This window comes from Sturnira hondurensis, unplaced genomic scaffold (genome assembly GCF_014824575.4).
Source record: "Sturnira hondurensis isolate 20B ecotype Veracruz unplaced genomic scaffold, ASM1482457v3 Scaffold0020489, whole genome shotgun sequence".
NCBI lineage: Eukaryota > Metazoa > Chordata > Mammalia > Chiroptera > Phyllostomidae > Sturnira > Sturnira hondurensis.
In genome coordinates this window covers 7,511,849-7,526,563 of record NW_028093120.1, presented here as the reverse complement: position 1 = coordinate 7,526,563, position 14,715 = coordinate 7,511,849, and the positions used below count along the sequence as shown (strand labels likewise).

The 14,715-nt window shown below is 38.6% G+C and overlaps 1 protein-coding gene across 1 annotated transcript; it reads left to right on the top strand.

Annotated features, from left to right (window-relative positions):
* The first annotated feature begins 3,229 nt into the window (after positions 1-3,229).
* On the top strand, positions 3,230-12,310 carry LOC118975721 (stromelysin-1). Its single transcript, XM_037029799.1, has 10 exons — positions 3,230-3,466; positions 4,922-5,166; positions 5,259-5,407; positions 5,524-5,649; positions 7,382-7,546; positions 7,732-7,870; positions 8,767-8,900; positions 9,308-9,467; positions 10,775-10,878; positions 11,903-12,310. Exons 1-10 carry the CDS (start codon positions 3,362-3,364, stop codon positions 12,001-12,003), a joined length of 1,428 nt encoding a protein of 475 aa, XP_036885694.1. The 5' UTR covers positions 3,230-3,361; the 3' UTR covers positions 12,004-12,310.
* The last annotated feature ends 2,405 nt before the right edge of the window (positions 12,311-14,715 follow it).

The window sequence follows — 14,715 nt, the reverse complement described above, 5'->3', positions numbered from 1 at the left end:
ATTCTCTGAAACTGTTATAAAAAATCAACGAAGTTCTGCCGTTGGAAAACTTCTGTATTTATTTCAGGAACATCGTGGTCCATTTTACCAATCACATTTGAACAGGTGGGAAAGTAAACATAGTGTTTGTCAGGCTTCCCTCTAAACTTTAAATATGTTATGCAAATTATGAGAAAAATCACAAAGGAAAAACCTTAATCTAGTAGGGATTAAATGTTGTGGCTGCCACAGGTCTTTAGCTTTTAACCTCTTCCCTCCTTTTCTGTCTGACTCCATTTGCCTTTCTGCACGTCGCTGCCAGCACAGGCCCTGCTGCCGCTGCACGGCTCCAGCTACCCTGACATCAGTGGGGACGGGTATTTCCTTTGATTTCAATCAAGACAAGATACAGAATTTCTTCCCCCAGAGGAATGTAGAACACTCATTCTGAAGGGTCTTTGGACAGAATCTAGTGTAAAAATGGGTGCTCAAATTGGATGTATAGCCCCTGCCAAGTGGTCATTATGATACAGGGTGCAGCCAAGGGGGGGCCCAAAAGAAAAGATTTGGAATGGTGTCCAGAACTCAAAGTGTACAGGAATATTGGAGGAAATATTATTAAAATGCCCTCACCCCACCAAGGTGTCAGTTAGGGGAAGGGAAGAATGGAGCAGGGCCATTGAGAGGTGTTTTGCATAGCAACAGTTTTGCAGCTANCAGAATCTAGTGTAAAAATGGGTGCTCAAATTGGATGTATAGCCCCTGCCAAGTGGTCATTATGATACAGGGTGCAGCCAAGGGGGGGCCCAAAAGAAAAGATTTGGAATGGTGTCCAGAACTCAAAGTGTACAGGAATATTGGAGGAAATATTATTAAGATGCCCTCACCCCACCAAGGTGTCAGTTAGGGGAAGGGAAGAATGGAGCAGGGCCATGGAGAGGTGTTTTGCATAGCAACAGTTTTGCAGCTAACCTCTGGAATGGTCATTTAACATATCTATAACCTTTAACTGGTTTCATAGATATGTTAAATAGCTGTCGCCAAGTTTTGGGCCAGGGAGAAGTGAGTGGTGGCTACCCAGGCAGGAATTGGGGCTGCTTCTCTGAGAGAGTGCCTGCAAGAGAGCTATGTGGCTTGAGCAGAGTGAGGGACCCCCTCCTGACCAAGTGAGGGGGAGAGCCACACTGTTTTGGAAAGATGTAGACCCCTGTAGCCATTAGGAGGGAGAGCCATGCGGTTTTAGCAGAGTGCAGACTCTCTCTTGGCCAGGTGAAAGGGAAACCCACGCAGCTTTGCCAGAATGGAGATCCCTGTGGCCAGGTGAAGAAGAAAGACGCGCGCTTTTGGTGGAGTGCAGCTTTGGTAGAAGAGGCCCACGTGGCTTTGGGGTGCTCCCTTTGGGCGAGTGGCCTGGAAACCAGGAGGGACTTTGACTGGAACTTGGTACAAAGAACTCTTGCCGGTGAAAGGTGCCACATGACTTTGGATTAATTGGAGATCTTGCCTGGACAGGCAGGCGACACAGCTCACAGTGCCAGCAACCTGAAAAAAAAACGGACGTGTGCTCTTTTCCTGATTTACGGTACCCAGAGTTGGGACAGTGGGAGAAGGGAGCGCCGTGTGTGTGTGTGTGTGTGGGGGGGGTGTGGGTGTGGGTGTATACCCTTAAAGACTTTAATATTTTAAGGAAGGCATTAGGCCTGAATAGCATTAAATAAACATTTTGTTTCCTTTTCACAAATCTCTGGCATTGAGAGATGTCTTTCCAATTGGCGGCGGACAGAAGAGCCCAATAGATATTAGTATACTGTCCTTGGGAGGGGCTCCTGTTTTCTGAAGCAGTTTTTGGCATCCCTGGGTGGGCCAAGTATTGCGCCCCCCTCGGACCCTTGTTCGGTAACAATTATGCATCTGTATACCTCCTGTTACAGGGACCTTACTATTACTAAGGAATCCTATTGCATCTTCAATACATATTGGATGAAATCTCTTCAACATTCATTAAGAAACATGCAAAAATAAAGAAAAACAATAGAAATGCAAAAGAGGTTTAAGTGGGAAGGAGCGAAACTGAGACTGTGAAATGTTCAATAAGTACACATTTTTATTCATCACTTTATTTCATACTCACTCCCAGGATGCCCTGCTCTTTAGTAAACACATAAGCAGGAACACAAAGAAAAAACAAAGTGTGGTGGTGAACAAAAATGTTGTATACTTACTGAGCATTTAATATGTGTAAGTTTTGCTCCTCTGATTTACATTCCTTTTTTTTTTGCTTTAATTTTGTAAGGGTAGGTAAGAAAGGTGAGATTGGTGGTGAGAAAATTGTTAAGAGTTTAACATTTTTCTTCCTCTGAGAATGTGTTGGGTTTTTCCTACAGGCATTTATAATATACAATTGGTGTGCACAATACTCTACTTGACAAAGGAAAGGGAAAGCAAGGAGAGAGGAGAGGAACAGCATGGGGAAAGAATTTGGGATGGCTTTTTAAAAACTTTGAAATAACTGCTCATTTTAATTTATATAGAAGAAAAAATTGAAAGAGAAAGTTTTTAAAGTATAGAAGATAAAGACAAAGAAGAATTTCAGACCAGTGAACAATGTAATGTATTTCAATTCTGGTAGTATTCACTAGTAGAGATTCAGTTATTAGAGATTTGTTGTTTGTTAATAACCTGGGTACAGTATGAAGACCAACCAAAAGAAAACTGAATACACTTCTTTACAATCTTTATGCTATTGCCTCTATAAGTTTTTCCTCCTCAAGGGCTAACAAGTCCAGCCAAAAAGCTGTGTTAAGCATTTCAAGTCAAAAATACAAAAAATAAATTCTCCCTTCTAATTTTATTCTAGATATAATTTCTTCTGGTTTTACAGAATCTAATAGTATATACTGTGTATATGTATGTATACACACAGCTTTTCATTTACTTACACCTTATAGCATTTGATTTTAAATATATTTTTATAACTGCAATTCTGACTTTTTACTAAGCCAGCCTACTTCCCTCAAACACACAAACATAAATTGTCTAGTAAACTCCAGTCACTTTTTTTCCAGAGCTAAAAAACAAAAATGCCCCAGCTTTTTTTCTTACTAACACAGGAAGCATTTCCTGGAGCTTAATCACTATTTTGACTTGCAAATTTGGAAGGGTTCAGAGGAGTTAGTGGAGTCACTTATATCATCCTATTTGGGATCTGAAATTTTTGGAAATAGTTCTGCTCTTTGGATGACAGCAATCCTGAGTCACGCCGCGGGTGAACTGAGCAAACGTTGCCACCCTATAAAAGTTGGGCTCCAGAGGGTGGACCTAGAAGAAGGTAAGCAAAGAGCAAGGCTTTAAGACAACACAGATCAGAGTGAAGCCAGTAGAAATGAAGACGGTTCCTATGCTACTGCTTCTGTGTGTGGCAGCTGGCTCAGCCTATCCACTGAATGGAGCTGCAAGGGACGAGAACAACAGCATGGAGCTGCTTCAGGTAATTAAGGGAGGCAGCCCTCACACTCACTCACAGGGGTAAGCAGGGAAAACACCTCTGCTTCCCATTCACAAAACTCATGCAGAGTGTCTGGAATACTGTGCAGGAATAGTTCAAGGACAGAAAGTTATAAACTGTTGCTTGTGGACAGGGTCTCCATATCACACATTGTTCGGGCTCCTCCTTTCACATAGGAAGAAACAAAGGGCATGTATATGAGGTGTTTTTCTAAGATCATAGATACTATAGTAGGGAGAGTGTATGAAATGTATGCTTTTGAGTTTCTTTAGGTATTGTTTTCTTTCCTTAGTAAGAAAAAATAGTCAAATTTAACACATACATATATATGGGAACCCTGCATACCTGAGAGTTTTAGAGGCCCTGCATGCACGAGAGCTTCAGACAGAAAAGGGGATGAGCTATATAAGACATTCTGAGCCAGGGATGAGGTAATGCACCTTGGGGACTTCAAAAGGTCATTGCAGGATGACAAGAGAAGAAGTTTAGTAAATAAAAGTTTGCCCTGACTTCTAGGGAGTCAAAACTGATAATCCATTATAGGCAAGGCCTCTTAATTCAAAATCTTCTGGGCAGTTAAGGGTGGGAAGGGGCATACGTTTCTCCTGAGCCTGTGGCTAAGGTTACCGTTAGCTCAAAGCAACCTACATACCACAGAGGGAAATCTTGGGGTGACTTGTTCTGGATCTTCTACAGGAAACTTCTTTAGGTAGTTTAATCCCATGTAAGAGTAGCTAGATTTTTATGTTGCCAGTGTCATGTTTAAATACAGGAATTTCTCCATTCTCTTTTTTTTAAGATTTTATTTTGTATTTATATTTTAGAGAGAGGGGAAGGGAAGGAAAGAAACATCAATGTGTGGTTGCCTCTCGTGTGTCCTCAAGTGGGGACTTGGCCTGCAACCCAGACATGTGCCCTGACTGGGAATAGAACCAGTGACACTTCGGTTCACAGCCTGTGCTCAATCCACTGAGCTATGCCAGCCAGGGCTAAATCCATTTCGTTTCTCAAGCCAAGTCCTTATGAGACAGGTAAAATAGACAATTGAGGGAATTGAATAAATGCACCTGAAATGTAAGAAGGTAATATTTTCTCTTGAGATTATAGTGTGTGAACTCTCAGCTCACACACTATATTGTTATCCCCAAAGAAGTTAGTTTTTCTCCTTTAAATTACCTAGATATTTATTTAAATTTTCTACTTCTTTTTGAGTGCTTTTGTAGGAAACTAAGCTATAGAGATTATTTAGCTACAAAGATAAAACAAAAGTGGACTTTGTAATTAATTATAAAACTAAACAGAATATGACACTTACTTTGATTTCAGCAAACTGGAGGAATGTTTCAAATAAATTAAGTGAGCAACTGCAAAAATGTACTATAAAAGCCTAAAAAAATCACAAAAATGGCCTAAAAACTATACTTATTATTCCAACAGCACTACCTAGAAAAATATTACAACCTCGCAAAAGAAGTGAAACCATTTGTTAGAAGAAAGGACAGTAGCCCTGTTGTTAAAAAAATCCAAGAAATGCAGAAGTTCCTGGGGTTGGAGGTGACAGGGAAGTTGGACTCAGACACACTGGAGGTGATGCATAAGCCCAGGTGTGGAGTTCCTGACGTTGGAAGCTTCACTACCTTTCCTGGCATGCCAAAGTGGAGGAAAACTCACCTTACCTACAGGTAATGGGTCCCAAAAGGTTTCCAAATAATACTGACAGTTCACACACTGATCTCAAGAGAAAACGTTAACTTCTTTAATTGCTCACATACAGGATTGTGAATTATACACTAGATTTGCCAAGGGATGCTGTTGATTCTGCCATTGAGAAAGCTCTGAAGGTCTGGGAGGAGGTGACCCCACTTACATTCTCCAGGATTTATGAAGGAGAGGCTGACATAATGATCACTTTTGCAGTTAGAGGTAAGAAATAAACAAAAATCATGAAATGCATCCATTTATCTGGTGGTGTTTTACTAGAAAAGTTTCCAAAGAGATTCTAATTACTCATCTCTCCAACGTTTTTTTTTTCTCTGTAGATCATGGAGATTTTATCCCTTTTGATGGACCTGGAAAGGTTTTGGCTCATGCCTACCCCCCCGGGCTGGGCGTTTACGGAGATGCTCACTTTGACGATGATGAGCAATGGACAAAGGATACAGCAGGTTAGTTATACCTCTCAGAGTGACTCTTATTTCTTTATATTTGGAAAAGTCTTCAAAACTAAGACTATTCAAGAAATGCCTTTCTTTGTATTTCCCCATGGGTGAGGGACCAGGAGGATATATTTTGTTTTGATCATTATTAAAAATGCTTTCAAGTGCCTAAAAAATTCAGCCTCTGTCTTGGTAAGCACCACATAGGAAAGCGCCATGAAGTATTTCTCTGATGGCTCTTTTGTGTGTGTGATCTTAGAACCATTATTAAGGACAATGTCTCATATCAAATTGTATATATCCAAGATGCAGTATATTGTATTGAATATATATTAACATGTGCTCTGGATATTACTTATATCCAATGGGTGAAAATGTCCCAGAATTACTTCTTTACTGATCCAAACAGAAATTAAGAATTAACTTCCAGAAACTGAGATTTCAGTTAAGGTTTTTCCAGTTAGAATAACATTTTACTTTCTCCAGATTAAGAAGGGATATTATGGGCTTATTATGGGCTTATTCTGGAGGAAAGAACTAAACCTCAAAAAAATAAATCACACTCTTTAAGGTTGAGAAGAATGTTTCTCAGTTTGGATACAAATAATATTACTTCTGAAATTTAACTGGGATTTATAATCAAAATATAAACAGAATCTCTATAGAGAGTACAAAAGCGACATTAGTGCTGGGTAAAATTCTTTGATTGAATTAGCAACTTCTTCCTTCAAAGAAAAATTACTTGGTATTTCAATCATAATTACCTAATGCCTTTCAATTTCAATATTCTAATTTCCTTTTATTATATGGAGAAAATATCTGAGTACAGCTAGTATTTGTGTGACCAAAATCACTTTTATGATAAATGCTAGGCAGATTGGACATGTTATGTTTTAAATCTATCTTACAAACCCTATGATATCTATTATTATTAATATTTTTGGACTCAATATGTACTGAATAATCATCATGAAAGTAAAAATAATGCAAATAACACTCTAGTGGCAAAATAACAGGAATAAGATTGTTTAAGGATTTCAGAATTGAGATGAATCAATTATGATTCATTTAATTTAGACTAACCAACAAATGGCAATACACTAAACAACATTTAGCTTTTCATTGACAAATCAAAAGAAATATTTATTGATAAGCTAAACTAGTAGGTTCATTCTATTCCAGAGTGCAATAAAAGGAACCTCATTCTCATACAGTCAATAGGCTCCTGAAAAGGGAGTAGGTGGATATGGCTGGACACTTTGTCTCAAAGATTGATGTCAAGAATGAGCCTTTAAAAAAGCACTTGGCTTTCCACCAAGTGTGGAATCAGTCAATTGGCCCATTAACCAACAAACAGGACCAAAAAATCTCTGGGCCAAGTGTAGAACTTTAAAATCGGAACTCCGTATTTACCTCCTTAAAAAAATGACACCAAAATAACATTACATGTAATCAATTAGTTTACTCACTGTTGAATAAATATGCACACGATAAATCATTTAAACTGTACAGGTGGAAAGAAAGTTAAAAGCGAGTCTTCCTTACATCATTGATCTTGGTTCTCCAGTTCTCTCCATCTTCATCCTCAGCCAAAGACCCTTTTTTATCCTTCCAGAAATGTTCATGCACATACAGAACTATACTTACATCGTCCATATACTTACACATAATGCACAGCTGATCTGTGTAATGTACATGTGTTTAAGGAATAAGTAACTCTTATTTATGATTTCCTAAATAGGGACCAATTTATTCCTGGTTGCTGCTCATGAACTTGGCCATTCCCTGGGTCTCTCTCACTCGGCTAACACTGAAGCTTTGATGTTCCCAGTCTACAACCCACTCACAGACCTCGCCAGGTTCCGCCTTTCTCAAGATGATGTGAATGGCATTCAGTTCCTGTATGGTGAGTGATGCTGAGAAAATTAGGCATTGTAACTTTTCGATCGCGGTCTTCAGAAAAGCTTGAAAGTACTTCATAAAGCGTTTGCAGTCAGCTTGAAGCACTTTGAGAGTGTTTGGGAAACACACCCATTGACAGAAACATCACATTTCTCCTAATGGTTGCATCCTCACATCTGTTCTCTTTAGGACCTCCCTCTGCTTCCCCGGATGAACCTGCGGTGCCCACAGAGTCCGCTCCTCCTGAGACTCCAGCCATGTGTGATCCCACTTTGTCTTTCGATGCAGTCAGCACTCTGAGGGGAGAATTCCTGTTCTTTAAAGACAGGTCAGAGCAGAAACTTCTATTTTCCCACCTATTCTTTTGATGTGCAATGCTTAGAAATGAAAACAAACAGAAACTTGATAGAGGTTTTTAAACATTTCAAACAAAAATGATTCCTCTGAACTGAAAATTCCTCTGACCCGGTGCTCCAATTCCCACATTTTCCTAAAACTGGCAAGTCTATTTTTGAAGCCCTAGCCAGCATGATTCAATTCTTGACCTCTAATTGTTTCTATGTATTGTAACTCATGGTTGCTTTTCAACAGGCACAAGTAGAACTTTAAAATTGGAACTCTGTATTTACCTCCTTAAAAAAATGACACCAAAATAGCATTACATGTAATCAATTAGTTTACTCCCTGTTGAATAAATATGCACACGATAAATCATTTAAACTGTACAGATGGGAAGAAAGTTAAAAGCGAGTCTTCCTTACATCATTGATCTTGGTTCTCCAGTTCTCTCCATCTTCATCCACAGCCAAAGACCCTTTTTTATCCTTCCAGAAATGTTCATGCACATACAGAACTATACTTACATCATCCATATACTTACACATAATCTGTCTATCTTTTTGAAAATGAAAAAGATGATATAACATATACACTGTTTTATATGAATTTTAGGTGTTTAGAGTTTACAATCAGCTAATTAACTTGCATTTTAGAATAACTTCCATTTCACAGAAGACATTACTCTGTAACCTTATGGCAAGAGATCCAATGCAGTTTTATGTAGAAAAGAGAAAAATGTTTTCCCAGGAGTAGTGTACCTGATTTCTGTGTGCAATGGAGTCTAGAAGATAAGGAAATGGGGAAGGTGGGTGAGACAGGACAATTAGGAAAATACGCTAAAGACAAAAGAGTTTTTAAATTTTCATGTTTTTACATGTATTTCAGACATTTTTGGCGCAAATCCCTAAGGATTCTTGAACCTGAATTTCATTTGATCTCCTCCTTTTGGCCCTCTCTTCCTTCAGGAGTGGATGCTGCATATGAAGACACTAGCAAGGATATTGTTTTCATTTTTAAACGTAATTATTATATAATAATTCCTTGAACTTGTAGAAAGAAATCCTCTCACAGGAAAATTAAATAGGACTTTAAGTTTTTCTTTTATACCAAATTCTGTTTACTTTATTACACTAAGGTAATGAAGAAATGACTGAAACTGATATTGTTTTATTTATGTATTTTATAGATGATAAAAATGAACACAATAATATAAATTGCTTTAGAGTTGTATATTCTCTCATTTGGTCTGTGCTCATCCATTCAATGGGTTAATTTTTGTTAAATGCCCACTTCAAGCTGGTGACTAAATCTAAAATTCTGGCTTCTTCTTTACTGTAAAATCAAAGATGATAAAAAGTATTTCTAAAAACCAAAGTTTTAACTGTTAAAAATTCGGTGTGACTCTGAACTATTTTTTTTTAAACAGGAAATCAGTTCTGGGCCATCAGAGGAAATGAGGTCCAAGCAGGTTACCCTAGAGGCATCCAAACGCTGGGCTTTCCTCCCAGAGTCAAGAAAATAGATGCAGCTGTTTTTGATAAGCAAAAGAAGAAAACATACTTCTTTGTAGAGGACAAATACTGGAGGTAATATGCAACTGAAATGACTTTGTATGGAGCCTAATCAGAGAAATTATTTTCCTTCTCTGAAGAAATCTCCTGCCTCACTCAGTTCTGCTTCCCTCTCAGTAGGAAGATGGGGCTTTAGACCACCGTGGAGGAAGTGTTTACTGACAGGGGTGTCCAACCTGTGGCCTGCGGGTTGCATGAAACCCAGAGTGGCTGTGAATGTGGCCTAACACAAAATCGTAAATATACTTAAAACATTATGAGTTTTTTTGTGTGATTACATGTTGCAATGTATTTAATGTGTAGCCCAAGACAACTTTTTCTTCCAGTGCAGAGATGCCAAAGGTTGGACACCCCTGCTCTCAGTACCTGGTCACAGACATTTCATAAGTTCCTCTGTTCTGAGTTCCGTGTAGAGCAGGAGGAGCTTCTTTTTGTGCTGTTGCCCAATCAGCCAGAAGTACCCTTTTCTCTCATCCACCTACCCCAAACCCACCCATCCTCAAGTCCTGACTCAAGTCTCACCACCTCCATAAAGCCTTTCTGCTGGACTCTAATCTTAACTGGGCTTTTCTTTTTTGAAAGGAGCCCTGAGAATCTGGGCCCAAATTTAGTATTTCTTTCCCATTATCTTAAGGTCTACTCATTGTCATGTTGGGTGCTTGTCTTGTCTTCCCAACTTTACTGTATGATTCTCAAGAGATTCCTTAACCTCACCCACTCATTACCTCAAACTGTTTCAGAGGAAAATGAGCAGAGGTGGTGTAGTTTCATGGATAGAACCCAAGACTCACAAAAAGACTGATTTGTGGTCATCTGCCCAGACTCTGAGATTTCTGAGCAGACCATCCAAAGTCTAGTCAATACGTCCCAAAGGCATTTACTGTGCTTTGCTGCTCATTCTAATCCTTTTTTCTAAGAGAATGCCAGAGGAAATCCAGTTGTGCAGGGGGGTGTATATGATGAGCCAAGTATGATGAAGAACTTGAAATTTGTATTGAGATAAATAATTCAACTCACTTTATAATCTCTTCACATATTCATGTCTTTGATAGAAAAATGGTTAAGGTTCTTTTTGCCTATGCTTAAGAAATATAATAATAAGCAGCATCTTGGAGATCAAAATACTGCCACTGTTCCAGGTAAAAATACAGTTTAAGAGCTAAGTCGGCAGTTGCACTGAAGTCACATATTTCTGTAGTATTTGACAGTTATTCACAGTACTTGGAAAGTTTACTAGAATTCTACATTAAACCTAACATGACTTAAAAATTTTGGTAACATGGCCTCTAGGCAATGCTGAGCTGCATTTTTATTTGGTGCAGATTTGATGAGAAGAAACAGTCTATGGATCCAGGATTTCCCAGGCAAACAATGGAAGACTTTCCAGGAGTTGACTCCAAGGTGGATGCTGTTTTTGAAGCTTTTGGTAAGAGGATACATACTTTGTTGGCCATGGAGTGCTCGAAATATTTTATGGTATCAGAAGGAAGATAATTAAAAATTTTTTAATAATAGGTTTTCTTCAACTAGTTCCCTTCCCCCTCCCTAAATTCAAATTTATCAATTTTAACCAATTATACAACTACTTCATATAATAAGTTCTTCTGAATCATGACTATATTTAGCACAACTCTCCCTACTTTATACATCCAGATAAAGACAAACTTCTCAGGTGTCGCTTCCTTACATCAAGAGCTATTACCTTTCAGATTACCATGTCAGTATAAAAAGCCCCTCCTGTGGTGTGTCCAAATTTAGTGCTGGCTGGCTTTCCCTTCCACTCTATGCTGTTGTTATCACTAATTCCTAGGGAGATGTTCTCTACATTTCCTGAGAAGTCAGTTTCAAATATTTATGTTTCCACATACCCAAAGTTTTTAGAAGTTATTTTTTGCTACTCAAGGCTAAATGGATGGAGGCCGATGATCCTGGTGGTGGGGTAACAAGAGCACCTTGAGGGCAGAGCCCAGCAGATCCTCTATGCTTCTCTAAAGCTACACATGTCCCACAGGGTGCCATGTTGGGAAAGGAGAGGAGGAGTACTAGGAAGAAAGAAAATAAGAGATCGTAATTTCCCAAGAAGCAGAGACTTTTATCTGCTTGGAAGCAGAATAACCTAATAACCCAGAGCCTGGCTTTGCTACCTGACAGAGCTGCAACACAATCCTGTCTCCTCTTTTCCTTGTTGAATGACTTTGAGCAAGCATTTAAATCTGTCTGAACCTCAACTTGCTCATCTGTAAAATGGAGGTAGCTATGCTTATCTCAGAGGACTGTTGCAGAAATAAATGGAAAAAAAACATGTAAAATGTTTAATACATAATCTCTGGCACATAGTAAATTCTATAAACACTTTCCATTTCCATTTATCTGTTATTCTGAGTTTTGTATGTTGCCAAATTTATTTATTTGAAAAAATATCTCATTATTTCCCTTGTCTGTATTTGCAGGGTTTTTCTATTTCTTCAGTGGATCTTCACAGTTGGAGTATGACCCAAATGCAAGGAAAGTGACACATATTTTGAAGAGTAACAGCTGGCTCAATTGTTAAGAGATATACATAGGAGATACAACATGGGCATTTTAAATGAAGCTAATAATTCTTCATCTAGGTCTTTGTGAAGTGAACTGGTGCATTTTCTCCCCCACACACGGTGCCTGAGAATGCAAGTATGGACTCTCTGTGTCACCAGTCAGTCTCACAAGTATCACAGGGCACTCAAACCCATGCTGAACTTGCACTTGGGTCACGTGGAGCAAACTTCAGAGGAGAAGGGGGAAGCACTTGTGTGCAACAGACAAGGGATTGTATATAATGTATTTGCTTATTACTTAATAAAGATTTGTCAGTTATTTTATTTTATTTTGTTGGGGTTTTTTTCAATAGAAAATTGTTCTCACAGTCTTGTGCACACTGTAGAATGAGCGGTAGACAGCCTGAGATGCTGAGCCATTGGAGATGGCAGGAGGGGGTCTCCATGGCTGTGGACTCACAGTGGCTCATCCAGATCTGAAGACAACTTACCACTTGCCCTCCCCGGGCGCCCCACACAGGATGTCTATTTCCACCACCCAAACATCATGTGTTCCTGACATACCCTGGGAGAAAGACCTAAGGCAGTTGTTACCTTGTAGGGCAGGGTCTGAGACAAACTATAAGGCAGAACCTTATAATTATGAGGGAGGCCCCCAAAACCCTGGAATTTATTGTGTATTTACTCTTACATGTTCAAACTTCCACTACCTTCAAAATACTCTTCATTTGATGCAATACACCTATTGACACTTTTTCCCACTGCTCAATTTTTGAAGTCATTGATTTTGATGCCTTTAGTGCTACACCATTTTTTGTTACACCTCTTCCAGATGGGCAAAACATTTTCCTTTTTGGACTTTTTTTCATCCATGGAAACAAAAAAAAAAACTAGCTCAGGGCAAGATTGGGTGAATAGGGAGGGTGGAGCCTGAGGGTCATGACATCTTTGGTTAAAAACTGATGAACACTCAGCACAGTGTGAGCAGGTGCACTAGTAAATCACCCATCATGAAATGGGCAAATGAATTCGCTGAAGCCAGTGCAGCCTCTCACAACAATGAGAGGCTGGTACACTGATACCAAAAGGCTCCTAGAACACTTCCCTCATGGAGAAAGCCTGTACTACAAGGGGCTCACCCCTGCCCCTTGCAGTTAATAGTTCCACCCCTTGTAGAAGATGATCCCAGTATGTAAGCATATCTGTTGATTATATTCCTGTCCATCTTCTTCATTTACTTATGTATGCCCTCAGTGGAGCCCCTCCCCTGCTGTAGCCAACAAATTTGCTCATATCCACCCCATTCACATATGAAACCTCTTACACTCACTTTGTATCTGTCTCTGCTAGTAGTCTGTGAGCAAATGCTTACACTAAGATTTATTGCCTCCAAGTACCACATCTAGAACATCTGCTACACAGAAAAAGCTCATCCATTCTTAAACTAACTTATTAATTTGAGGATAATTAACCAATTGTATCCTATGTGCCAGGCCTTTTGATAGGCTATAGGCACAGGAGTCTGAGAAAATGAACACAGCCCCTGACCTTATTAAGATTATAATCCAGCAGATGACAGCAAACATTTACATACAATCATATATTTAAGAAGATTTATAATGAAAAAAATGACTTCCTTGTTAGAATAATAGGACCTACTTTGAACTAAGTGGTTTAATGGAAGTTTCGAGGGAATGACTTTAGAGAAGGTCTTGAGGGGAGGCATAGAAATGAGGTGAAGGGATTGATGGCTTGGGTTAAAGTGGTCACACTGGAGAGTCAGAGACAAGAATAAAAAGTACATGTAAGAGATAGACCACAGAACTCCACAATTGATTAGTATGGAGTTTAAGAGTCAGGGAAGTGTCCAGAATAATTCCCAGATAGCTTCCTTAAGCATAAGGGTTGTGGGTGAGAGTTTTTACAGAGATGGGGAAAGACTTGGAGAGAAGCAATTTTGTAAGAAAAGGGTAAGAGGAAGAATGGCTTAGTTTTGCCAATCTTTGAAATGTCTGAGAGATATACAAGGAGGCCATAAGGTAAATGAGTCTGAAAGAGAAGATACAGTAACCATGTGTGGTAATACATGTTAATTAAATTTACTGTGGTACTCATTTTGCAGTACATACATACATTAAATCATTATGTTGTACATCTAAAAAATAATACATGGCACATGTCAATCAAATTTCAAGTTTAAAGAAAGAGAGAAGGTATAAACATGTGGAATTTGTCATCATTTAATTGTTTTTAAAACCAAGACTATGAAAGAGACCATATAAGAGACTTTTAAGATGGAATTTTAACAATATTCTGCCAGGAATTACATGTTTACTAATTAAAAAATAACCTAAATTTATTTTGTTTATTTTTGTGATAGCTACTATGCAGCCACAACACAAATTTAAAGGGTAAAAAACATTATGCAAATTTAATTTTCTTCACATTCCTGTCACTACCAACCACTCTCTAGTTGCTTTTCTTAAAGGGAACCAATTAGATTCTTATGAATCCTTTCAAAGCTATTTCATACATCCACAAGCACTAACATCATTTTTTTAAACTAAAGTGCTGGTATGCAAATTCAAACTGCTCTTCTTGTTCTGTTTTCACTTAATATATCTTGGCCACTATTCCACATTATTACATGTAAAATTGCTTCACTCTTTCATTGACTTCATTCTTTGAAAAAATATGTAACTTATTAACTCAATCTCCTATTGGTGACT